This window comes from Prionailurus viverrinus, chromosome A1 (assembly GCF_022837055.1).
Source record: "Prionailurus viverrinus isolate Anna chromosome A1, UM_Priviv_1.0, whole genome shotgun sequence".
Classification (NCBI taxonomy): Eukaryota; Metazoa; Chordata; class Mammalia; order Carnivora; family Felidae; genus Prionailurus; species Prionailurus viverrinus.
In genome coordinates this window covers 143472017-143499200 of record NC_062561.1, presented here as the reverse complement: position 1 = coordinate 143499200, position 27184 = coordinate 143472017, and the positions used below count along the sequence as shown (strand labels likewise).

General features: G+C 43.1%; 1 protein-coding gene across 1 annotated transcript in view; it reads left to right on the top strand.

Moving 5' to 3' along the window:
* Positions 1-25022, top strand: part of ARSB (arylsulfatase B) — a 170395-nt gene extending 145373 nt beyond the window's left edge. The window contains exons 7-8 of the mRNA XM_047868110.1: positions 21016-21138; positions 22191-25022. Of these exons, the coding sequence (XP_047724066.1) occupies positions 21016-21138; positions 22191-22456 (389 nt within the window). The 3' untranslated portion in view covers positions 22457-25022. The remainder of the gene's footprint in view (positions 1-21015; positions 21139-22190) is intronic.
* The last annotated feature ends 2162 nt before the right edge of the window (positions 25023-27184 follow it).

Here is a 27184-nt window from a genome sequence, read left to right as displayed (position 1 = left end):
CACAGTGCAAGGTGCTGGGCATGCCATACAGCGGCGAACCAAACAGCTGTGATCCCTGCCTTTTGGGCATCTTATACTTCCCTAGAGAGACATAGTAAAGAAAGAAAGAAAATGGTAATATGGGTTATGAAGGATTAACAGGGGTTGACCTAATTTCTTTTGGGAGAGGATAAAAGGCTGCTCTAAGGAAGTAGTATTTGATCTGAAACCCGAAGAAGAAGTTAGCCAGGCAACAAGCCGTAGAAAGCGCCCCCCGTAGAGGGAGGAGCAAATGCAAAGACGTCTTTGCAGGGAAGGACCATACAGACCAACGGAGCTCAGTGTGTCCAAAGAACGGCATGTCCAGAACATAGGGAGGGAGGCTGGAGGAGGGATGGATTCGTTAAGATGATGCCAACTGCCGGAGCAAACCAAAACTGTGTGCCGAACCAAATCACATGGGCGTTTCTCATTCACGTAGAGCCACAGACAGCTCTTGTCCAAGCAGTGTTTGGGGGAACCACAGCTTCTTCCACCTCGCGGCCCTGCCATTTTTAGTGAGCTGCCAAGGCCGGAATGCTTGTTTGCATGGCGGGCTGTGCCCAGGAGACCTCTCAGGGCGCAGGCCCGTCTGGGAGTCTGCTGTCACGTTGTTCAGGTTCCTTTGGCACAAGGTGCCTGCAAGGTGAGACTGTGATGCGCAGGAGGGGATGCAGCAGATGAGGCAGGCCCTGTAGGCCGAGCTCCAGAAGTTAGGGTTCATTCCAGCCGCGCTGCGAAGAGCGAGGTGAGAACACATCCATGGCAAATCCAGTGCCACTTCTCAACCTACATGTTGGGTCGCGCATGTCACACGGCGTGTCTGAACCGAATTCACCACCACCCCCCTCCAGAAGCATCGCCCTCAGTTTCTTGTTTCGGCGGCGCCATTCCAGACCTAACAGTCCTGCTCTGTTGGCCGCCCGGGCTTGCCGTCTACCTCCCAGGCCTGGGCAGTTTCCGTGCCTGCCCAGGGAAGCTCTCTGATTGGTTTCCTGCTGTCCCGATACAGCGTGCTGATTTCCACTGTGGCCTGTCCTCTCCCAGCGACAGTTATTCCTAGCTGGGATGTTTTCCCAGTATCGAATCATCTGAGAAACGTAATAATCGCATCACAGTGAGCATGGAGATGAAGCTTTCGAAAATGTGCCTTTTTGTTTCTGCTCAAAAAGATATGACTGGTTGCCAATTATCTGCTGAAGAAAGTTTAAACTTCTGTAGTTTGGGGAAACCGACTCAACCCAGCCTTCCCGAACCATTCTTAATGTGTCCCCCTCCAGTCAGACTGTGCTCCAGACACGGCACGGATTTGGGGGCATCCTGCCCCAAGTTCTTCCCCTCTGCCTGGGACCACCTCTTCCTCTCTGTCCACCTCCCCAAATCCTACCAGTCCTTCAGTGCCAGCCCTCGTTCCCAAGTCTACCCTTTCCCAGGAAGCTTTCCCTTTCTCCACCAGCCATAAAAAAGCTTTCTGTCTCTGGCATTCTGTAACGCTCCGCAAAGCCCTTTGCTCAATGGCTTGCAAATACTAGGTGCTCAGTTAATGCTTAAATTATTTAAATTATATACCACACCTTTGGCATTTGTCATTGATTGCCTTTTACTGACATCTATGCTTCCTATTAATTTATAAACTTCTTAAGATACTCAATATCTAAGATTGTGCCCGGCACATCCTCAGAAAAAAACCTAATTAATGAATGCTTTTCTATCATTTCTGTGACACCTTGCACAGCTCCTTCAACACAGCAGATGTTCAAAACATCCTTGTTGTTTTAATACGTGATACCTTCGTAAATGCAAAGCTTTAGTCAGTTCAGGAGGAATAGTTTGGCTGAGAATTCGAGCCCCGAAGACAGACCTTTGGGCAAAGTGCTGGGTGGGGAGTAGACACTGCCAGTGACTGTCTAACCCTCTGTGGCCAGCTTCCTGTTTTGCTTCTTCTGCCCAGCTCTGGGTTTGTCATGGAGTGTTTAGTTACAAATACTCCCACTTTCCAATTTACAGTGTTCCTTCCCCCTCCCGTCCCCTCCCCACACACAAAAAGAGGTTGCAAGAGGGAAGGGTGATACCCTTGGTATCTTTTTAAAAATTTCCATGTTATCAAGATTCATGTGACAAACCATACTAGAGCCAGGAGAGAGCATCAGAGCAAAAAACCATGTTTTCAGAATTTACTGTAGCTCTGTGGGGTTTTGTTTGCCTAGAGTACAATCCTGCAGTAAAAGGAACCCCCCGCCATGATAGTGGGCCCCTCCATCCCATTTGCAAATCTACCTGCTTCTCAACATCTTTGAGTCAGATGGAAAATTCAGTTCTGTCTTCTTTTTCTCTGTATCTTAATTGGCTTTCCAGATGCAAGTCCCAGAAGTGGGATTTAGCTCTGCACATCATCCCTTAATGTGAGCAGGCTCACAGCCGATGGGGGAAAGGGAAAGGGTAGCCATATTGAGTGTCAAGTCCCTCCTACCTGCTTTGGGCCTCACATAAAGAGCAAATGGCTGGTCGGGAGAGAGTGTCTCTCCAGATTGGAATGGCCAGCTCAGGGTCAGATTCTGCCCCTTCTGTGAGTCACTTCCCGAATGTGTGGGGGCAGCGGGGGGGCCTGACAGCCAGCACTCTTCAGGAAGCACTCCGGGATCATGGATGTGACTGCTAACACCGGGTTTTTAGGCAGAACCCTGGGGCTTCGGGAATCTCTGGAACTCTGTCTGTTGGACTCCCTAATCAAACTGCCAGATACAAATCAGCATCTACAAATGCATGAGCGTCGAAGGGGGTTGCTCTCTGGAAGCGGATCTTCTCAAGTGGGTCTGAAGAAGTTGGTGGCGGGTCCCTAACACTTCATTCTCTCTCAGTCAGTCGCAGAGCAAAGACACCATCATTGCCTACCTCCTCACACGCGCTTCCAGTTTTCCTTGGAAACAGAGAGTGTGTTCTGGATCCTGGTTCGTGTGAGACCCTGGTAGTCCCCAAATTTAAAACATCCTTAGTTTCGAGCAGGCTGCTTCCAAGAACGAGGGTAGCTAGAGAGCGTCGTCTCAGATTTTCGCTTTTTTACCTTTGGCAAGCAGCACCTAGTGGTCCTCATTTCAGTGATTACAGGGTTCGTGTAACGGGCCGGGGTTTGGGCTGTGGGATAGCAGTTCTGTCCTTGGAAGAGTGCCAGCCAGCTTTAGCTTTCCGCACTGCAGTTGTTGGCACTGCTCACAGTGTGAGGCCTGGGGTCAGGAAGGACGGCATCACCAACCTGCCCGGGGAGGCCGGGCCCACCTGACAGCCATCGAGGGCTCATGCCACGGCCCCCTTTCCAGATTAAGTGTCAATTTACCTTTTTTTTCTCATCCTTATCCAAAAACGTGCTCAGAGCCTAGACACGTCCTTCACACGCACTGGAATCTGAACTGTACAACACAGGAAAAGTGAGGCCTTCAGCAAGGCGTTTTGGACCATGAGGCTTTGTGGTTGGGATTTCACTAAATGCCATGTTGGGGGGCGGGGGAGTCTTCTTTCATCCCCAGCCTGGTTCATGCTCATCATCTTAATCACAGGCTAAAGATGAATATTTCTGGTTAGTTTCGCCTTTTTTATATATACACAGTGCCTATTTATAGCTATTTGCTGACGGACTCTACCAATTACTTTAAAAGCTTGTATTTAGAGAGAAACAAACTAAAAATGTGAATCCACTGGATACCCATAGTTCTGCATTGAGTTAGCTTGTTGTGGGGCAGGGTCAGAACAGAGACGGCGGTTGGCACATGATGATGTCAGAACTGGAAATGATCGTCTGTTATGACTTTAATTGGAGGATGATTAGAGAAGAGACACACTCTTCTATCTGTCTTATCTTTGTTATTACAAGCTTACTGGATCCCTTGTGCATGTTTATTTGGGGTATTGTACGTTACAAGCCCAGTGAAATTGCTGTCTCCACAGTCATCACTGACATCCTATTTACGAAATCCACCGTTCTTCTTCCCTGCCTTCTCAGACTTTCCTTCTCTCTGGCAGTAACCATTTCCTCCGTGGAATATTTCCCCCAGCTTCAGAGGCATTCTTCCCGTCTAACTCCTCCTCCTCAGTCTTTTGGAGGCTCATTTCCTTCTGTATTGCCTTTCAAATGTTGGTTCTCTCCAGAGTTCCACACTCTACCCCTTTCTCTTCTCAGTGCAAATGTTTCTACCATGGTAACTACAAAAGGAAGATATGGAGACAGGGCACCCAGCTTGGGAGTCCCGGACTTGGCCGTGTGTAGGCTACATCAGAGAGGAGCTTCCTGTAGAAGCTTCTTATGGGGAGACATACAGGATTTCTCTGCCTGCCACCTCTACTCCTCACCCTGGGCACAGGCTGAAAAAAGGCCAAGTGGCTCATGGGGGCAGTGGAAAGGAGGTGGAGCCAGAGACAGTACATGTGCTATTGTCCGTGGAGGAGAGAGGAGGGACAAGCTAAAGTGGCTGAACCTGTTTTGATGGTTTAGGCTAGAATTGAAGATGGATGTCCAATTCCCTATCTACAAATGCAGGATTGGAACGTGGCTGAGGTACAATGTGTGTATGATGCCAGAAGGCCTGGCTCTGGCCACGTGGTGCCTGGCATCTAAGCCTGGGTTAGGGGCACTGGCAGTTGGACACAACAAAGAGTGATCTGGGTAGGAGATAAGATTTGAGGGCCTAGAATACCCAGGGGAATGTTGAGCACGAATCTGGGGAATGGAAACATTTAAGAGACGAACAGAGAAAGAAGAAAAAGCAAAGGAAACTAAAAAACAATCTCAAGCCGGGGCGCCTGGGTGGCTCAGTTGGTTGAACATCCGACTTCAGCTCAGGTCATGATCTCACAGTTCGAGAGTTCAAGCCCCACGTCGGGCTCTGTGCTGACAGCTCAAAGCCTGGAGCCTGCTTTGCATTGTGTGTGTCTCTCTTCTCTCTGCCCCTCTCCCCCTCCCACTCTGCCTCTCTTTCTCTCAAAAATAAACATTAAGAAGAAAAAACAAACAAAAAAACCTCAAGTAGAAACAATAACCACCCCTGATGGAGCATTTTCTCTGTGCCAGGCACTGTGATTAAGTGCTTTGCATGCATTTCCTCCTTTAGAGGCTGAAAAGGAGCAAGACATCACAGAGAGAAGAGAATTTCAAGAAGACAGACACTTCCCCTCCTTGGATCATTTTTGTCACACTTTCTTTATCTGCCACCTTCATCCTGTCCTTTAGAGCCCAGCTCAGTGAGCACCACTTTCCTGGATCCTCCCAGGCAGTTAGCTTCTCCTTTGGAATCATCTAGCACGTCACATGTCGCACATTTTATTCACTCAGCCAACAAATGATTGTTCCACTGGTTTAGAATTTATGGTGTTTTAATGCAATTATTATTATCTGCTGGGCCCTGGTTTACTCATTCTGAAGATTTAGACTCAAGCATGTACAGTGATCAACAAAATGAGGATTTGTTTAATAAGCAGATGAATGAGCAATATAAAATAGTACATTTAGTCAAGATTCAGTTTGAACCAAAGTATGAGAGGATCTCTGGACAGCCCATTTCAGATGTAAATTGCTAAACTTTCTAGGACAGTCATGAGTTGAGGATTCACTGAATGGTTGATTTCTGTTTTTTGGATTTTCAGTGCTCAATTGACACACCCCTGGTTAATGTCAGACATTAACCAAGTGTTGGAGTTCCCTGTGACACAGGCACACACATTCTCTGAATACTTATTATGCACAATTCAATAATGATTAACATTTGAACTCTGTCTAGGCTGAGCAAGCCACATCAAAGCTCTTTTTTCATTAGGACTTTTAAAATATCAAATATGGACTGAATGAGTAGGTGTTGGAGAAACTGACTTTGTAAACTAAAAATCATAAACCCAGATCTGTTTGAAATATGTCATGTGGAGTGCCTATATAAAAATTATGAGCGTTTTGATTTTTCCCTTGTAGGTAATAAATAACATCTGTAATATTCCTCCTCACCTTTTTCTGATTAGCTTTATGTCTGGTATATTTTCCCCAACACTCCTGTTTCGTGTAGCAAGGATTTCGCCAAGGAGAGACAGGATTCTAAAGCAGTGTGGGTGTAACAGAAAACCTACAGCAATCAAGGTTAAGTCCAGAAATAAGGGGCAGTATGAGTTTGGTGGGGAATTTTTAATGCTAGTCAGGCCTCTCTGTTTTACCTTTCTCAGGGGTACACACCAGCAGACCTCGTGGGCCCTAAGGGACGGGAGTACCCCTGAAGGGCAAAGGGCATGTGGCCCACAAACCAGCTGCACTGGACCCCAGTGCTGATATGGCTCTCCAGACCCCCTCACTTTGCACCTGAGCCCATGTGGGTGCATCCAGCAGAGTGCCCTGGGCCACTGGTGTTCACCCTGGGGTCCATGGGGCCCCGGGGTCCTCTGAGGATTGCTGGTGGTGAGCCCAGGTGGAGGTTGGACAACTCTTTTAGCTGTTATGTACGATGGGCAGCTGTGTGGCATTTGTCTGGAGGGAAGAGCTGTGTCAAGACCATTGCAAGCATAGTAGATGCTGCTGCTGAAGATGCTGATTTCAGGTCATTAAAGGTGACAGAAAGCCAGGCAGGGAAGTTGGGCCAGGCTAGGCTGCCAAGAAGCCAGTTGCTGAGCTTTGCTGAGCTCAGGGCACCATAGTTAAGTCCTAAGGTGACTGCGGGGTCAGGTGATCCTAATGCACAACCAGAATTGGGAATCCCTGATCTGTTTCACCCCGTTTTCCCAATTTTAACCATACCTCTGGGTTAGCATACATAATTTTGATGGTATTGACTTGTTGTTATTTTTCCACACAGTATTCTTTTTTCATTCATTTTAAAACCACTTTGTTCAGGTATGATTGACATAGAAAACGTTGTACATTTACAACTTAATATTTAAAAATATGTAAAAGCTTAATATTTACAACTTGATGACTTTTGAGATAAGTATACTTACATGAAACCATTGCCGCATTCTATGTCGTAAACATATCCATCACCTCCAGAAGTTTCTTCCCACCCTCTTATTATTTTCTTTGTGTGTGTGTGTGTGTGTGTGTGTGTGATAAGAATGCTTAACATAAGATCTTCCCTCTTAGCAAGTTTTTAAGGACATAATATAGTATTAATTGTGGGTACTGTGCTGTATAGTAGATCTCTAGGTAGGACTCATTCATCTTACATAACTGAGACTTTGTACCTTTTGACTTCCCCATTTCCCCCCATCCTCTCTTCCCCACAATTTTCTTTTTTTAAAGTTTATTTATCTATTTTGAGAGAGAACGTGACAGGGAGAGAGAGGATCCCAGGCAGGATCCCAGGTCATCAGCACAGAGCCCAATGCTAGGCTTGAGCTCACGAACCACGAGATCATGGCCTGAGCCGAAGCCAAGAGTCAGATGCTTAACCACCTGAGCCACCCAGGCACCGCTGTTCCCCACAATTTTCTAATAATATGTTGTTCCATTGGCACCTGGTTCAGATTTCACAGTTGTTATAGGTCTGGGCAGCTGACCACGCCTTGATTTTGATGGCTGTCAATCAAATGCCATAGGTTCAGCCTAAATTGAAGTGATTTCTTTCAGTTGGTCAATTAGTTTATCCATGTACCCTGCCCTATGGCAACTGCTGTGGAAATTCAAGAGACCTGTGACTGGGATTTTTATACTTACAATGCAAAGAACACTCACCACCCAAAGGATCTCATTCCGTCCTCACAATTATCCCATGAGGTAGGCATTATTTTTCTCCTCATCTCCTCCATCTCCTCATACAAGGAAATGGAAATTCAGAGTGGCTAAGTGACTTAATAGGTTATTCATTCTACAGGCTATGAAAATGTACAGTGGTTTCTCAGAATATTATGAGTGGTTTCTCAAAATAGCGAGTAAGGTATAGGGAATGCCACTGGTAAATCCCTAACTGTTCTGTAAATCCCAGCTTGCGAGCTGCCAGAGCCATACCTATGGCTAGTGGGGGCTTTTTCCATCCCTGAAAATTAAGCAGAAAGGGTCAATCAAGCATCAGCTCAGAGCGTGGGGTTCTAGCCCATGTTTTATTGGGAACTGTTTTTAGAGAAATACTTCTATTTTGAGGTCTAGAATGACTGTTGAAAAAACAAGAATCGAGACAACCATGAACACATTCGCATCTGGGTACGTCAGTCCTTACCACACAGCGAGATGAGAGGCAGCCAGGGCCTGGGCCTGCAGTTTCCCGGATGTGTCAAACCGTGAGCAGACTACAGATTTCATCCGCGTGTTCACTGAGAGCGCCCAGGCAGCTGTAGCCCAAATGCACCTTGGAGGGCACACCGTCTGTGGGCAGTGGGGCTAGCTGGCAGACTAGCTGGTACAGCAAGGCCTTAGTGACTTGAACTTCACTTTGATTTGGCGATCCTTTGAACTTTTCTGGGACTGAGCCATGAAGAAATTGGTCAGCCGGTCAAATGTTGAGTGTAAATAAAACTTTAGTGTTTTATTTAAGAGGCACATTTGACTCAAATAATCAGCTGACAAATTTGCCCGTTCCTTAAAAAACATACCTGACAGGACTCCATATTAAAAAATACCTTGATCACCAAAGATCTGGAAGAGCTGGGAGGTTTTCCCACTTAGGCCAAGTGAGCAAGTTTTGCTCTAAGTAAAACTACATATGCTTTGAAAGCATGAAGATGGCATCCCAGCAGAAGCAGGAAGAATAAAATGGGTGGCCAGAGGTAGAATAAACTTTTAAGCTGGTCTTTGCAAATTGTAAAAGTGATCAAAAACAGAAAGAGCTCAGTAGAAATGAAAAGGTACCAAACCCTGAAGTAGCAAATGAAAGCTTCACCATTAACGCTTTTCCCACCATCCCTGTTCAAACTCTGGAACATGTGTTGGGGAGCAAATACAGGTCCTCTCCAGACCCAGACCAGAGAAGTGGTTTGTCTGGTTTGGGTTTTGGTTTTTTATTTTGTTTTTGGTTTTGGTTTTTTTTTTTTTCTGCTTTAATAATGAGTTCTGCCTACTTTTCTCCTCTTTGTAAGGTCTTCAGAAAAGGAGGATATATAAGGAAAAAAACCTGTGTTATACTAATAGCTACCACTCAATGACAGTTTTTACCAGCAATTATTACCTACTTCATAGAGCTGGTGCAAGGATTAAATGAGCTAACATATATGGTACACTTAACACAACATTTTATGTTTATAAGCAAGTAGCAAGTGCTTTTAATATTAGCGTCATTATCTTTAATGTTGACAATGTTAATAATAGCCTTACGATAGACCAGATACTCTGTTAAGCACTCGATATGCCTTATCTCACTTGCTCTTATATTACTTTTATTATAGTAAATTGAGGCACGGGGAGTCAGGAAAGTTGCCCAAGATTGCACAACTGGCATCAAAATCATTTATTATGCACTTACGGTATTCTGGACATAGTACTAATGAACATTTTCTATGTGTCATCATATTTAGCCACACAACAGTCCTGTGAAATAGATGCCATTATCCTCCTTTTATAGATGAGGAAATGTAGGTCCAGAGAGTTCAGCTAACACCGAAGCTGACTCAGCCAGTGAATGATGGAGCTGAAATTCAAACCCAAGCAATCTTGCTCCAAAAGGGCGTGCTCTTTACTGCTGTGCACTGTGGCCTTCTGGGAGAGGGGACAGCAGGGACTTCAGTCACATGGCCCTCTCCTCATGCTGGTTACTATCCCTAGCAGCGCTTTCCTGCAGGGTCACAGCATTAACTCTTCCCAAGCCGCATTCTCCAGCCACACCCAATGCATTCTACATCCCAGAGAGGAAGAGACCCAGACCGTCCCCTTCAGCCCTGTGCTAATACTTGGGGCTCCTTATTACCCTGCCTGATTTTCTCTAGGCGTGAAAACTTTGTTTTCTATCAACTTTCCTCTTCTTATCTGCAAGTCAGCTAACATATTTATTTTACTTAAGCCTTGCATAGTTAAAAATCATCAGGGTTATACACCAAAATGTTTAACAGCAGCCAGTAAATTTAGCTAATTTTAATTTTCTTGTTCATGTGTTTTTGTGTTTCCAACTTACATACAATAAACATATAAATTACATAGAAAAAAATCAGAGACTGTATTAGACAGTGGTTTCCAAAGAGTCATGAGGATACATTGTCCAGTCAAAAGAATAAAGTTGCCTTTCACGAACACCAGGAGATCAGAAGCATCCCCTGGCAGCTCTCAGTCCCTTCCCATCACTAATTAGTGTCTTTCCAATTATAGTTTAGCTGCAGACCCCTTCTTCAAACAAAAACGTAGAGAAGTATAATATATTTAGCAAATACTACAAGTTCTTCCTTAAGGTTTAACCAGCACTGCATGAAATGAAGACAGGGAACCTGAACCCTGCCCAATAACTCGCCATCCCATTTAATGACAACTCCCAAGGTACTTCTGGAACCCCTGCTGGCTCTGGAGAACACATTCTCCCCTGAAACCATTGACCCGACCTCATTCTAGAAGCTTGGACTCCTTCAGATTTCCAGAAGTTGCCCAGATTAGGAGCTCTATAAATTTACTACATAATATGTAAGATAGTGATTTCCTTCAGTTGCCCTAAAATTTTTCACTAATGTCCAAAATCAGTACCCATGACTGGTCCATCTTATAACTGAGTATCTCTGTCTGTCCAGAGACCTTTATTTTGTCAGAGGTGGCCTTCACCTCAGAAGGAAAAGATAAAAGTTTTTGCTTCTCTGTGGACCCCTAGTTCCTGCCCAGGGGTTAACAAATCCAATGTCCTTTTCTCCCCCATCAGGCTACTTGTACAACTCTGTGAATATGCTAAAAAACATTGAATTTTACCTCTAAAGGAATGAATTGTATCATATGTGAATTACATCATAATAAAGCTATTAGAAAAAAAGTTTAATTAAAAATAATATTTAAATTCCTCTTGTGTCCCCCTGTTGATGAGAAGAAAAGTGACAGTTCTGGCTTTTCACACTCCCCGAAGCTGTCTCACCCCGTCCACCCAACCATCCCACCGAAGCCTCCAACAGCACCTCCCTCCCTGTCCTCCAGAGACCCTCCATCACCGAGACTTCTGTTCTCATTCTTCAGGCTAAAAATCCCTTCTTCACCTTCTGTTTATCCAGTTTTCGGTTATCTATTGTTTCAGTGATGTTTCTCATTGATATGGCTGGCCGTGGGGTAAGACTTTGGGGTTATAGAACTAAATCAGATCCAGGCCATTCCCCATATTAAAAAAAAAATTTTTTTTTTTATTTTTTTAAATTTTTTTTCAACTTTTTTTATTTATTTTTGGGACAGAGAGAGACAGAGCATGAACGGGGGAGGGGCAGAGAGAGAGGGAGACACAGAATCGGAAACAGGCTCCAGGCTCCGAGCCATCAGCCCAGAGCCATCAGCCCAGAGCCTGATGCAGGGCTCGAACTCACGGACCGCGAGATCGTGACCTGGCTGAAGTCGGATGCTTAACCGACTGCGCCACCCAGGCGCCCCCCAAAAAAATTTTTTTTTAATGTTTATTCATTTTTGAGAGAGACAGAGCATGAGTGGAGGAGGGGCAGAGAGAGAGGGAAACACAGAATCCAAAGCAGGCTCCAGGCCTGGAGCTGTCAGCACAGACCCCAGTGTGGGGCTCGAACCCATGAACTGTGAGATCATGACCTGAGCCGAAGTCAGACACTTAACCAAATGAGCCACCCAGGTGCCCCATATACCCTACATTTTTTTAATTTTTTTTTTCAACGTTTATTTATTTTTGGGACAGAGAGAGACAGAGCATGAACGGGGGAGGGGCAGAGAGAGAGGGAGACACAGAATCAGAAACAGGCTCCAGGCTCTGAGCCATCAGCCCAGAGCCTGACGCGGGGCTCGAACTCACGGACCGCGAGATCGTGATCTGGCTGAAGTCGGACGCTTAACCGACTGCGCCACCCAGGCGCCCCTACCCTACATTTTTTTAAAAAAGGTTTATTTATTTATTTTGAGAGAGAAAAAAATCGCCCATGCACGAGCAGGGGAGGGGCAGACAGAGAGAGAATCCCAGGCAGTCTCCAGCTGTCAGCAGAGCTGACAGAGCCAGACGTGGGGCTTGATCCCATGAACTATGAGATCGTGTCCTGAGCCAAAATCAAGAGTCAGACACTTAACCACCTGAGCCACCTAGGCGCCCCACTACCCTATATATTTTTCACACAGGAAGAGGGCAGGGTGGTAGGTAACGAAGAGGTATATCTTTCAGGTCTTACCGAAAGTCCCACTTTCTTCATCCATCCTTCCTGTGCACTTTCACCTGTATCATCTTCTTCCTACCATGATCTTTTATAATCTTTACTGTTTGACCTTAATTATATTCTGCCTGATGTTGTTTATTTGACCATTTCATATGTAATATCTTTCTAATTGCTTTGTAAGATTACAAATACACAGCTTCCTCGTGTGTGGTGTTCTATTGCTGCTGTAATAAATTATCACAAGCTCAGTGGTTCAAAAGAACACAGATGTCTTGTCTGACAGTTTTGTAGGTCAAAAGTGCGAGCAAGGCTAAGGTCAAGGTTTTAGCACTGCTGTACCCTTTCAGAGGGTACGGAATCCATTTCCTTGCCTTTTCCAGCCTCTGATGGCTGCCCGCATTCCTTAGCTCGTGGCCCCTCCTCCATCTTCAAAGTCAGCAACACGGTATCTCAGACTCTTCTGCTGTGGCCACATCTCCCTCTGACCAAAGTCAGGAAATTGTCCCTGCTTTTATGAACTCATAGTTAGATTGGGCCCACTCAGATAATCTGAGATAACCTCCACATCTCAAGGTCTTTATACTTAGACATATCTGCAAAGTCTCTTTTGTTATGTAAGGTAACATTTCCACAGGTTCCAGAGGGGTTAGGACATGGACACCTTTGGGAGCCACTATCCTGCCTATCACCCCATTTTATACTTCCTTGTATTGCATATGAGATGGATGGAAAGAAATAAAATATGCAAACACTAACAACGATGACAACTAATGCTAGGATATGTGTACATCAGATAAAGTAGACTAAAGGAAGAAGGTGCTGTTGGAGATGAAGAGAGGCTTTTCACAATTATACAAAAAGCAATCAGCCAGAAAATTATAATGCTTACAAATGGGTACTTAATAATATAGTCTCAAAAAATGACAAAACTTGGAGGAGAAATAAGCAAATTTTCAGTCACAGTGAGAAATTTTCAACATCACTCTCTCAGTAACTATTTGAACAATCAAACTATAGAATCAGTACAGATATAAAATATTTGAACAGCATAATTAACAAACTATAATATATATGGATCACGGCACCCAACAACTTGAGAATAGATGTTTTTTTCTTTTTTCAAGTGGGAATGAAACATACAGTTGACCACATACTGGGCCATAAAGCAAGTGGAAACACAGTGCTAAGGATTTAAATTATGTACTGTACATCTAACATGATTCTAAAGTTAGAAGTTTATTTCTAAAAAATCATAGATATATTTTGTAATCGTAACGGAATTAAACTGGAAATTCATAATGAAAGGATAATAGGAACTTCTCAAATGTTTGGGCATTAAGTGATACACTTTTGAACAATCCATGACTCAGAAAGGAAATCACAACGAAAAATAGAAAATATTTTGACCTGAATAACAAACGTGCATATTTAAAACTTGCAAGATAAAAATAAATTGGTGCTTTCCCACGTTTATAGCAGCACTATCAACAATAGTCAAAGTATGGAAAGAGCCCAAATGTCCATCGATGGATGAGTGGATAAAAAAGATGTGGTGTGTATATATATATATATATATATATATATATATATATATACAAGGAGTATTACTTGGCAATCAAAAAGAATGAAATCTTGCCATTTGCAACTACGTGGATGGAACTGGAGGGTATTATGCTAAGTGAAATTAGTCAGTCAGAGAAAGACAAAAATCATATGACTTCACTCATATGAGGACTTTAAGAGACAAAACAGATGAACATAAGGGAAGAGAAACAAAAATAATATAAAAACAGGGAGGGGGACAAAACAAAAGAGACTCATAAATGTGGAGAACAAAGGGTTGCTGGAGGGGTTGTGGAAGGGGGATGGGCTAAATGGGTAAGGGGCATTAAGGAATCTACTGAAATCATTGCTTCATTATATACTAACTAATTTGGATGTAAATTTTAAATAAAAAATAAAGTTAAATTAAAATATAAAAATAAAGTACACTCCATTCTTAAATAAATAAATAAATAGGTGCTTGGATGAAAACTTATAGTGTTAAATGTATATATCAGAAATGAAAAAGTGCTGAAAATTAATTACGCAGGAAGCTATGAATAGAAGAGCAAAGTGAGCCAAAAGGAAATGGAAGGAAATAATAAAGAGAAGAGGCAAAATTATGAAATAGAAAGCTAATATACTACAGAGAGGGACTACTAGGTAAGAAGTTTGAAAAAACCAATAAATACAATTAACCTTTAACAAAATTTATCATGGGAAAAAAAAGTGAAAAGCACACACTGCCAGCATCAGGAATGAAAAGATATTACTACAGATGCTACAGACATTAAAGGTAATACAGAAACGAAAATGTGTGTGATTAGACAAATTCCCAGTAAAATACAGTTTACCAAAACTAAGAAAAAGAGAAATAGAAGATCCAAATAGTTCTATATCTGTTAAAGAAATTAAATTAATAAATAACCTGCCCACAAAGAAAACTCGAGGCCCAGATACCTTTACAAATGAACTCTTCCAAGTATTTAGGAAATAACAACCATCTGACACAAACTCTTCAGGGAACACTTCCACTTCCTTTTATAGGACCAATATAACCTTGACTCAAAACGATGACAAGAATATTTTAAGAAAAAAATTAATAGAGAAATTGAAGCATAGGTGCAAAAGCTCTGAACAAAATGTGAATCCAGCAATAAATAAAAAGGACAAACATCATGACTGAAGGGGGTTTATTCTGTAAATGCAAGGTTGATTTGGCATTTAAGAATTAATAAGTAGAGGGGTGCCTGGGTGGCTCAGTCGGTTGGGCGTCTGACTTTGCCTCAGGTCATTATCTCACAGTTCGTGAGTTCGAGCCCCACGTCAGGCTCTGTGCTGACAGCTGGGAGCCTGAAGTCTGCTTCAGATTCTGTGTCTCCCTCTCTCTCTGCCCTTCCCCTGCTTGTGTGTGCTCTCTCCCTCTGTCTCTCTCAAAAATAAATGAATAAACATTGAAAGAAAAGGAATCAAGAAGTATAATTAATTGTGCTAAAATATAAATGAATAATTATGTGATATTTTCAGATGCCGAAAAAGCATATGGCAAAATTTAACACCCATTTATGATAAAAATAAAAACTTAGTAAACTGGGAGTAGAATGGATCTTCTTTTATCTGATAAAGTATAGCTACAAAGATTTTTATATTGATATCACGCTTAACAGTAAAATAGTAAAACCTTTTCCCCTGAAAACAGGAATGAGATAGAAATTCTCACTATCACTACTTTTATTCAAATTTATACTAGAGATTTTGTACAATATCATAAGGTAAGAAAAAGGAAACTGAAAGATCTATTATGGGGAGAAACCAATGTCAATATTTGCAGGTGACATTATAGCATGCATAGAAAATCCAAAGACTATAAACAAAGAATTAGAATTAATAAATGAATTTAGCAAAGTCACTAAAAACAAGGTCAATATGTAAAAGTGTCAATTGTGTTAATTCAGAGTATGAAATATGTATTTAAAAAATTTTTTTAGGGGCGCCTGAGTGGCGCAGTCGGTTAAGCGTCCGACTTCAGCCAGGTCACGATCTCGCGGTCCGGGAGTTCGAGCCCCGCGTCAGGCTCTGGGCTGATGGCTCAGAGCCTGGAGCCTGCTTCCCATTCTGTGTCTCCCTCTCTCTCTGCCCCTCCCCCATTCATGCTCTGTCTCTCTCTGTCTCAAAAATAAATAAACATTAAAAAAAATTTTTTTTTAATTTTTTTTACATGTTTATTTATTTTTGAGAGAGAGGGAGCAAGGGAGAGGTAGAGAGGGAGACATAGAATCCAAGGCAGGCTCCAGGCTCTGAGCTGTCAGCACAGAGCTCAACACAAGATCATGGCCTGAGCCGAAGTCGGACGCTTAACCTACTGAGCCACCCAGGTGCTCCTGTTTTAAAATATTGTTTATAACGGTTTATAACGGTTAAAACACATTAACCAACTGGGAGTAAACCTAAGAAAAGACATGTAAGACCTCTACACAGAAAATCATAGAATACGATGAAGAGAAATTATGGGGATCCACCACACGCATGAATTGTAAGTCTCAATATTTTAAGACAGCAATACCCCACAATTGATCCCTGGAGTTAATACCATCATAATCAATATCCCAGTAGCCAGTAGCTAGTTTGTGAAATTTAACAAGTTGCTCCTAGAATTTATATTGAAATTCAAAAGGCTGGGACCCATGGGTGGCTCAGTCAGTTGATTGTGGACTCTTGATTTCAGCTCAGACCATGATCCCAGGATCGAGGATCGAGCCCCGCATTTGGCTCCACACTGAGCACGGAGTCTGCTTAAGATTCTCTCTCCCCATCTGCCCCTCTCCCCTGCTAGCTTGCGCACTCTCTCTCTCTGTCCCTAAAATAAAATTAAAAAAAAAAATAAACACGGGTGCCTGGGTGGTTCAATCGGTTAAGCATCCGACTTCAGCTCAGGTCATGATCTCACAGTTCATGGGTTTGAGCCCCACGTTGGGCTCTGTGCTGACAGCTCCAAGCCTGGAGCCTGCTTCAGATTCTGTGTCTCCCTGTCTTTCTGCCCCTCCCCCACTCATATTCTCTCTCTCTCTCTCTCTCTCTCTCAAAAATAAATAAACATTAAAAAAAAAGAAAATGCAAAAGCCAATAATGGTGAAATCCATCTGGGAGAACAACAAATTTGGGGACTTAGATAGAAAAACATATGGTAAATCTACAGTAATTAAGATAGTGTAGTAATAGCCCAAGGATAGACATACAGACCAGTGGGACAGAATAAAAACTCTAGAGCTGGGCTGTCCAATGCAGTAGTCATTAGTCACATACGGCAATTAAGGTTCAAATTAATTTCCTCAGTTGCAGTAGCTGCATTTCTTTCTTTTTTTTTTTTTTAACACTTATTTATCTTTGAGAGAGAGACAGAGACAGAGACAGAGTGTGAGAGCAGTAGGGGCAGAGAGAGAGGGAGACACAGAATCTGAAGCAGGCTCCAGGCTCCAAGTCGTCAGCACAGAGCCCAATGCGGGGCTTGAACTCACAAGCTGTGAGATCATGACCTGAGCCAAAGTTGGACGCTCAACCGACTGAGCCACCCAGGCGTCCCAACACTAGCTGTATTTCATATGCTCAATACCCTCAGCACCCGGCTAGTGGTTGCTGCAGTGGACAACAGACATAAAACACTCCAGAAAGTTCTATTTGGACCATGCTGCTCTAGACACAGTCTCACCACATATGGAAATAAGATGTTTGACAAAGGTGTCACTGAAGATGAGTAGCAAAGAGCAGTCTTTTCAACAGTCTTGGTCAGATAATAGCCATCTTTGAAAAATGAATCTTGAGTCCCACCTTACTTCGTGCGCAGAAATCAGTTCCTGGTGGGTTCTATGCCTAAATGCAAGATGTGGAATTTTCATGGAACAGAATCACATCCAGCAGTCAAAATGAATGAAGTGCTGGGAACAGGCTGAACCTCAACACCAAGGGTGAGTCTCACAAACATTATGAAATCAGTTGGAGCCAGAAATAAAAGAGAACATGCTGTATGGTTTCCATTTGTACAAAGTTCAAAAGCAGGCAGAAAGAGTCTCTGCTGACGGATGGCAGTTACCTTGGAAGAGGAGGCTGGTAACTGGAGGCTGCTGACATGGGCTTCTGAAATCCTGGTAATATCCTGTTTCTTGAGTGGGCTGGTGTCCACAGGAGAGGGTCCAGTCTTCATCAGCACCATTAGTGCACTTTTCTCTATGGGTGTTATTTTAAAATGTTTTTTTAAACAACCCTTGGATTGACACGGAAAATGAAAGATAATTCTTGCTGATTGAGTGATAAAGGAAAGGTGAAGATTCTAAAAATTTTTAGATAGGCAACAACTTCAAGTCTGAAAGTATCAGGTATAGGATATGGAGAAAGGGAGACATCACTGGCACAAGGGCCAATTAGTATGTGTTGTAAAGTTCGAAACATGTGCCCCTTGCAAGTGGACAGTTTTGCTTCCAGACACAAACCTAAGAGAAATGCTTGCTCATGTGCACCAGGGGATGTGGGTAACAATGCTCGTTGCAGAATAGTGTACAACAGAAAAAAAAAAAAAAAGAATTGAAGTAACCTGATGCCTAACAGGGAAATGGGTAAATAAAATGTGAGTTTTTATATAGTGAACTACTAAACAGTTAAAAGGAATATAATATACACAAGCATAATCACAGACCTCTGAAAATACTGAAGTGGATTGAAAAAAGCAAGTTGCAGAGTATGTATGGCATAACATATACGTGTACGGTTTTTTTTTTTTTTAATTTTTTTTTCAACGTTTATTTATTTTTGGGACAGAGAGAGACAGAGCATGAAGGGGGAGGGGCAGAGAGAGAGGGAGACACAGAATCGGAAACAGGCTCCAGGCTCTGAGCCATCAGCCCAGAGCCTGACATGGGGCTCGAACTCACGGACCGCGAGATCGTGACCTGGCTGAAGTCGGATGCTTAACCGACTGCGCCACCTAGGCGCCCCTTTAAAGTATAAAACAGGACTATAGATTATTCTGTGGCACATGCATGTGTAACCGGACTGTTAAATCGCCACAGGATACACTGTACCCTTATCCATGATAGCAGCAGCCTCAGGGGCAGGGGGTGAAGGGACGGAGATTAAGGGTGGGGATAGACCATCACATGGGAACTGTCACTTCATTTTCATTGTTCTGTTTCCTTTTTTTTTTTTAATGGCAAATATAACAAAATGTTAACATCTGTCCCTTCTAGGTGTTGGCTCACAGAGTGTGAGTTCTCTTATTTCTTGTAATGTTCCCTTTGTTTAACTTCTCAATAAGAAAAAAAATAGAGTTGCGATAATAGCATCTTTCATCGTTTAGTCTTAGGCTTGTTTATTGTTTAGGTATTTTACGTTCCTGTTTGTTTTAAGAAAAAATGTATATAAATATGAGTATAGCTGAGATAGCTCAATTTCCTCTCTTTGTTTATGTTAGCAAAGCATACTTGTTTTATTTAACATCCTTTGGTATCAAAATGTGGCCTTTACACAAACTTGTGAGGAGTAAATCATGAGGGCTCACAGTCTGTGTTTTAAGAACACATTTCCTATGATAGACATCCTCTGCGCCTCGATCACAGCAAACATCCGCTTATATTGGAGCCGAAACATCCACAAGCAGGCAGAGAAAAAAAGTCAAAAAGATTTGCCGTTTGGTGCTAACGATCTGTCGGTACACGATTGTTAAGACTAAGGTCTGAAACCACCAACATTTATTGGCTCTGTCTCCAGTATGCGTCTCTAGGGTCATTTCCACAAGACCGACCAGAAGAACGGGACCCTGCCTTTTCCACCACTGCCATTGCTCCTGCAGGAAGCCCCGGGCAGTAGCACACAAGTCCCGCTCTAGCAGGAAGGAGGGCACTCCCAAAGTCCTGTATGACAGGATGGGGGACAGACGGGCCGGCCGCCATGATGGAGAGTGCACTGTTACAGACAGAGCACACACAAGGCTATTAGTCACTGGGCGGGCAGTCTGGCAGCCTTTGGAAACGCACCCTAGGTGATTGCTGTGACCGGGTTTGAAAAGTTGACAGGTAAATGTGGACTTGGAACAGACTAGCCATTTTATGGTTAGGCCCTAAACTGCAGGCTTTTAAACATGCTCAGGTATGAGTGATGTGGGGACCTGCATACCCTGCCCTCACAGATCCAGACTCAGGTCTCTCTTCTACACCTATTTCACTCCTCACAACCAGGCCAAGGAGGGAGTTACCCAAAAGAAGGAACTGAGCATGCTCATTTCAGACTCTTCTGTCTGTCTAATTTGGGGGCTTGCCTGCCCCTAGAATATATATAAGCACTCTGGTCTGCTCTCAGCTCTGAGGGAGCCCAGTGGGTGTCCAGCAGGATCAGGGATGAGTGATTTAGTCTTTCTAAGTCAAGAGTCAATTATTAGCAAGGCCTCTTGGCCACAGATCTGAAGCTATGTTCTCTCTAATCAACTTTATCAGTAACAAGGGCAATATCTTAGCTCCAACTGTCTGGCCTCTAACCTTTCAATTGATTCCAAATTCAAGAAGGTGAGGGAGATAATTGCTCCCCCTAAAACCTGATGATCAATTAGTATAAGACCCCAAGATGATAATGTAATCCGTGTTAATAACCAATAATTTGTATACCAATTTGTTCTTATACCCATAATTATCCTGTCTGAATAGTGAACTGAGCATTGCTCACTTTTATCTTTCATAACTGTGGTTAAAAAAGTAAATATAGTGCTGTATGTCATGGCATGATTGAACTCTCATAGCTTGAGATAGACTCCATTAAAATGTACACTTTATAATCTATTATCTACATATATCTACCTATAAGTATATATAGAAAATGTATTTATCTAATTCAATCATTTAGCAGCAAAAAGAAAAACTGCACACACGAAAAACAGCCTCTCCTGCTATTACAGAACACTGTTCTGCACACGGCCAGATGTACGTTCACAGAACACAGTAATTTTAAGGATGAATTCATGTTCTAATCTCTTTGGGATTACCTTATATTCGTGGTGGTTTATGACTGATGTTTAAAGTAACTATAGCTTTCTGTTTATATCTAATAGAAGATTCGTGTCTGTGGTGGGATACACATTTACACTCATGGGATAAAAGCTACTGTTCTACAGGAAGGATATTAAATGTTGATTTAGAACGACACATTTCAATAACAGTGATCTAAGTCTCCCAAACTGTTTCTTCCCAGGTCCTGGGAAAAGCCTGGCACCAGCAAAGGATGATTCTTCTCATCCAGCGTATTTAGCCTTCAACACATCTCTGCATGCTGCAATTAGACACGGGAACTGGAAACTCCTCACCGGCTACCCAGGTAGGGTGCTTGGCATTTCCCACCAGATCAAGGAGAACTTCACTAAACAACTGCCTTTTGCAGAACATACCTGTGGGGCCGCTGAATGAGGAAGAATGGTGTGATCTACCGTCCTGACCACAAAAAAAAATAAATTAATTAATTAAAAAAAATAAAAAAAATTAAAAGTTAAGAATTAACTGTAGGGGGCGGTGAAAGGAAGAAATGCCACTGTAATGTTTCATGGGAAATCAGATTTCAGAGATGCGTGGCTGGCAAGCACAGCACATGAGGCTAGGAGGGAGACTCTCTGAAAGCTATATCCTCAATCAAGTGTGTAGCTGAGGGACGTGGTTGCTTCCTCTGAGCACATTCTCTAAAAGTGGTATCTTTTATTTATTTATTTATTTTATTTTTTAATTTTTTTGATGTTTATTTTTGAGAGAGAGAGAGAGAGAGAGAGAGAGCGCACAAGGTGGGGAGGGGCAGAAAGGGAGTCACAGAATCCAAAGCAGGCTCCAGGCTCTGAGCTGTCACAGATCCCGACACGGGGCTTGAACCCATGAACTCTGAGATCATAGCCTGAGATGAAGTCGGCTACTTAACCCACTGAGCCACCCAGACGCCCCAAAAGTGACCTCTTTTAAATATTTTTAAAATATGTGGTGTGATGGTAAAGACTGTGATGCAATTAACCAATGTTTATAATGATGACATTTTGGGCATTTGGGGTAAGACAACTCTTCTTTGTTTGGTACCGTTCCATGTATTGCGAGATGTCTTAGCTTCCCTGGCCCATGACCATTACATGTTGATAGCAGCTTCCCTAAGTCACTGTGACAACTAAAACTCCCCCCACCCACACCCACACACGTGCACACGCATGCACACACATGCGTGCACATTCCTGGAGGCCCCTGGTTGTGAAGCAGTGAACCAGGAGTTAGAGTGAGAAAGATATAGATACAGCATCAAGGGCCACATCTTTTTTATGTGTCCACATCCACAACCCCTGAAATTAGAACCTGTCTACCATGCCTCTCCTGCAATAAACTATTGTATTTCTTTGCCAGGCTGTGGCTGTTGGTTTCCTCCGCCATCTCCATACAACGATTCTGCGATACCCTCATCAGACCCACCGACCAAGACCCTCTGGCTCTTTGATATTGATCAGGACCCAGAAGAAAGACATGACCTGTCAAGAGACTATCCCCATATTGTTGAGCAGCTCCTTTCCCGCCTCCAGTTCTACCACAAACATTCAGTGCCTGTGCATTTCCCGGCACAGGACCCCCGCTGTGACCCCAAGGGCACTGGGGCCTGGGGCCCGTGGGTATAGGACTTCTGGCAGCCTGGGGGAGCCAGACCACCTTTTCTGTCACAAGTTAGACTTCAGGGCTTTACTCCTGTATCTCGTGTCTCTCCCAGCCTGAGTTCGCCTGGTCCTTCTCTTGTTTCTGAACCACACTGAGGAATCTCATTTCAAACCCCAGTGTATATAAGAAGCTGATAAAAGCTGGAACAGTCCTGTTGTTGGCTGGGGTGTGTGTCTAGAGGAGAGGGGGGCTGAGTTCAACCCCTTTTTCCTGAGTGTGGGACAGCTGGGAACTTGACTTGAAATAGGAAGTTCTCGTTGAGTCCTAGAGGCTGGAGCAGCTGGCTCTTTTTGCCTCACAAGTCAGATGTTACATTTCCCCCTGCCAATAGCTGGGTTTTATTGGAGTGCCTCATGTTTCTTGTAACAAATGTGGGGAGCAGACAGTTTTTAATGGTCCTGTTGGCCAGGGGATCTCCCTGTCTGCGAGATATCATGTGCAGGCATTCCGTGTGAATAACCCCCCCGGCTCACCCCTCACTCCGTCACTCATCTCGTCATGGAGCATAAGGCCCATTTCATAGTTACGGTCAGCATGGCAATATGCCTGCTTCTTGGTTTGGGTTATTACAGTAAAGAAATGTGTTTTTATCCCCCAGTTTTCTTTTTTTTTTTTCCTAGCCACTACTCATTTCGTCTAGACTTCCTGCTACCCCCTCTCCCCTGTGGTTCTTTCCCTAACCTCCCTTTGACTCAGGCATCCTGTGCCCGGGAAGGCTGCCTTGCCTCTCCACGCTGAGCACCATTGGTTTGGGGGATCTCTGCTGGGGCCTGCCTTCCTCTTGCCTCCACTACCGGAGCTGGAGCCCTGCCCAGAGAAGGTGGTCACATCTGGCTCTGCATGCATGCTCGTGGTGGACACGAAGGGGCCGGGTGGGTGATGCGTGGCTCTGTGTCATCTGTTTGCTGAAGACTATTCTAAGTTGCATGGAATTAATTATGAATGTGGCTGTGTCTCATAATATATTAAGAGTTGCATGCTATTCCCTAGCTAGGAGGAGAAACCCCGGGAAACGGTCGTTTTGTCCCGGGGTGATAGAGGGGGGCAGTTTGAAAGGAAATGGCCAGCATCTGAGATCCTGGGCCTCAGTGAAGCAAAGGACGGCACGTCCACCTTTCCCTATTCTCAGTCTTACTGCTTGTATTGAGGTTCTGGGGTTGGGGAAACAGGATGAGGTTTTACTTACCGGCCCTTTCTCAGTCTCGCGAAAGTCCTGCTAATGCAGATCAGTACAGATGCGCTCTGAAGAATGTCAGACTCTGAAAAATATGTGCCAAAACTCTACTCTTTTTTCCATTAGCGGGACTCTTTGGTTCACTGGTGTCCCCACTGCTTGGACCGGTGCCTGTTACATAGAAGGCGGTCAATACTTTTTTTTTTTGTTTTTAATGAATGAATGGACAGTTGAACAAATGAGAGAGCGGCACACCGTTAAAAATCCAGTGAGCTAAATACAGGTTTAGAGTAAATATCCTCCAACGGTTGCTTTTCTGTTCCCAAGCTGCCCTCCTGGGGTAGGAGCATAGTCTGCAGATCTGGACAGTCAGAGGACGCTCCAAAGTGAAGCCATAATACCCTCTCCAGGAGGGAAACGGGGAAGCATGCCTGCCGAAGATACCCTTTTGGCAATAACCCTCAGTTCTGTTCTTCATAGGACACTAGAAACTAAAACCAGCAAATAATATGCTATAGGTCCTTGTATAGCCACCCTTCAATTCAATAGCAATATTTTCGGGTCACTACCAATTTGTATTGTATTAAAATAAGATGATTGGAAGGAAATGGTGCTAGAACTAAAAACACCTGTTACCAACCTTTACCCCACGCCCGGGTTGGCAAACAGCTGGCCCAAATGCCATCACCTACCACTCCCTCACCTGTGGCAGATACTCTGAACTAACTGAGCCCACGTGTTCTTCTGGATCCTTCTAATCCCAGTGTCTATTAATACCATGAGATTAGAGGCCATCACTATATGACAGCCATTCACCCTCCACGCCATGCTCCCAGGGCTGTCCCCAGTTCCAGTCCCTTGATTGCCAAGTACAACATGGTGTTCTGTACTCAGTGGATTTACAGGGAGTTGTCAAAACTAGTTGTTGTAAAACTTTTATTTGAGATTTTATTTTATCCATTATAGAATGCATCTCATTAGGTTTCTCTTTTCTGTATAAGAATGTGAACAGATTCACATTGAGGATGTTTCTTTCCAGGTTCATTTGCGTTTAAAGAAAAGGTTTATTAATTTAATTGCTCTTCTTTGCTACTACCTGATTATTTCATATCTGGGGAACAAAAAATTTTTTTTACCCTTTAAAATTTGCCAGCCGTGAATAGGGAGTTTCCGTTTGGGTGATGAAAAAGTTCTGAACCAGATAGTGGTGATGTTTGCACAACATATCTCTGAATTGTATGGCTTAAAATGGTTAAAATGATAACTTTTATGTGTTTCTTCCAACCGATTTTTAATGTGTTGGCCAGTTTTGTGGTATGTAAATTACATCTCAATAAAGAAACATCGCAAAAATATCAGAACTGAAACAAAGGCGTCAGTCATTGCCCCAAGAGTACAAACTGTAAAATAAGTCATTGGAGGGAGGTTGTGAGGGTAGGGGTGAATGTAAAGTGATAATAAGAGAGTGTATTTGTTCTCTGTTGCTGTATATCAAATTTCCCCCAAATTTAGCAGCTTTAAACAATAAACATTTATTACTTAACACGCTGTATGGGGGCCAGGACTCTGGGAGTGGCTTAGCTGGGTGGTTCTGGCTCAGGGCCTCCTGAGATGATAGTCAAGCTGGCAAGGGCTGCAATCATCTGAAGGCTTGCCTGGGGCCAGAGGATACACTTCCAAGGTGAGTCACTCACCAGGCTCTTGGTTGGAGGCCTCAGTTCCTTGCCCTGTGGGCTTCTCCACAGAGTGCTTAAATATCCTCACGCAGGGCAGTCAACTTCCAGCAGAGCAAATAATCTGGAGAGCAAGAGGAAGCCACAGTGCCCTAATTAGCTGGTACAGTGTCACTTCGACCTTTTTTCACTTCCTTAAAAATAAGTCACTAAGTCCAGCGGTTACACAAGAGAAGGAGAATTAGGTCCTGTCTTTTGAAGGAAGTGTCAGATTTGTGGACATATCTGATACCAGTGTGGACAATAGGAGAATGGGGAAATGTTGTCTCCTGGGGAAGAGACTGTCTAATCCAGTCCACATGCATTTATCAAGTTCAAATTCTGCTATTTGAAGACAGATGTTAGAAAAACATCCAATTTTGCCATATAGTGGTTAGAATGACCAGGGACTAATCATTTAGCTCTCTCTGTGCCTCCCTCTTTTTTTTTTTTTTTTTTTTTTTTACTGGTGATAGGTTGAACTGAGTAATCCCTAAAGTCTTAGACCCTTGTGTCCAGAACAATGCCTGACACATAGTCTATATTAAATAAATGGTCTTTGACTCTCAACTGCCTGAATTCCAGTGCAAGAGTGTAAAATAAAACTGTGCTAGAAATAGCCAGAGATTCTGCTCCATCTTAAAAAAGCATTCATTTCCTGAAAATATGATTTTAAAAACTAATTTTTTGAATGCTTACTATATTCCAAGCATTGTACAAGGTGCTTTAAAAGAATTATCTTGGGGAACCCGAGTGGCTCAGTTGGTTAAGTTTCCAACTTTTGATCTCAGCTCAGGTCTTGATCTCACCGTTGTGAGGTCAAGCCCCACAGTGAGCTCTGCACAGGGCATGAAGCCCACTTTAAAAAAAAAAAAAAAAAGGAATTATCTTGTTGCCTAAGGAAAATAAAAGCAATTTTCTTCTTAAAATTTTAATAAATAAATAAATAAATATCTTATTCAATATAATTTTAAACTAGCCAGAGGTAATGTTTATAAAATCTGTTCAATCTTTTTATTTTTTTAATGTTTACTTATTTTTGAGAGAGAGAGAGAATGCAAAGAGAGGAAGGGCAGAGAGAGAGGCACACACACAGAATCTGTAGCAGGCTCCAGGCTCTGAGCTGTCAGCACAGAGCTCGACGTGGGTTTTGAACTCATAAACCGTGAGATCATGACCTGAGCCAAAGTCAGGCGCTTAACCTGACGGACACACCTAGGCACCCCTAAAATCTGCTCAATCTTAATTATTAAAGGCATATTTGGTTTCACCCCTTACATTTTAAAAATATCTAACCTTTATCCAAACATATAGTTACTTAAATCAAGAAAATGAAAAGAATTATTTTGTCTTTTTAAAAAGTATACCAGAGGGATGCCTGGGTAGCTTAGCCAATTAAGCGCCCAACCTTGGCTCAGGTCACAGTCTCATAATGCATGGGTTCCAGCCCCACACCAGGCTGTGTGCTGACAGCTCAGAGCCTGGAGTCCGCTTCAGATTTTGTGTCTCCCGCTCTCTGCCCCTCTCCCACTCACACTCTGTCTTTTCTGTCTCAAAAAATATATGTGTTAAAAAAAATAGCAATAATAAAAAATAAAAATGAATAAAAAGCACACCAGAGAAATAACCCAAGTGTTGATCAACAAACAAATGGATGAACAAAATGTGCTATATCCACATAATGGAATATTATTCAGTAATAAAAAGGAATGGAGTTCTGATACATGCTACAGCATGGATGAACCTTGAAAATATCATGCTAAGAAGCCAGACACAGAAGAGTAGGTCTTGTGCGATTCCACTTA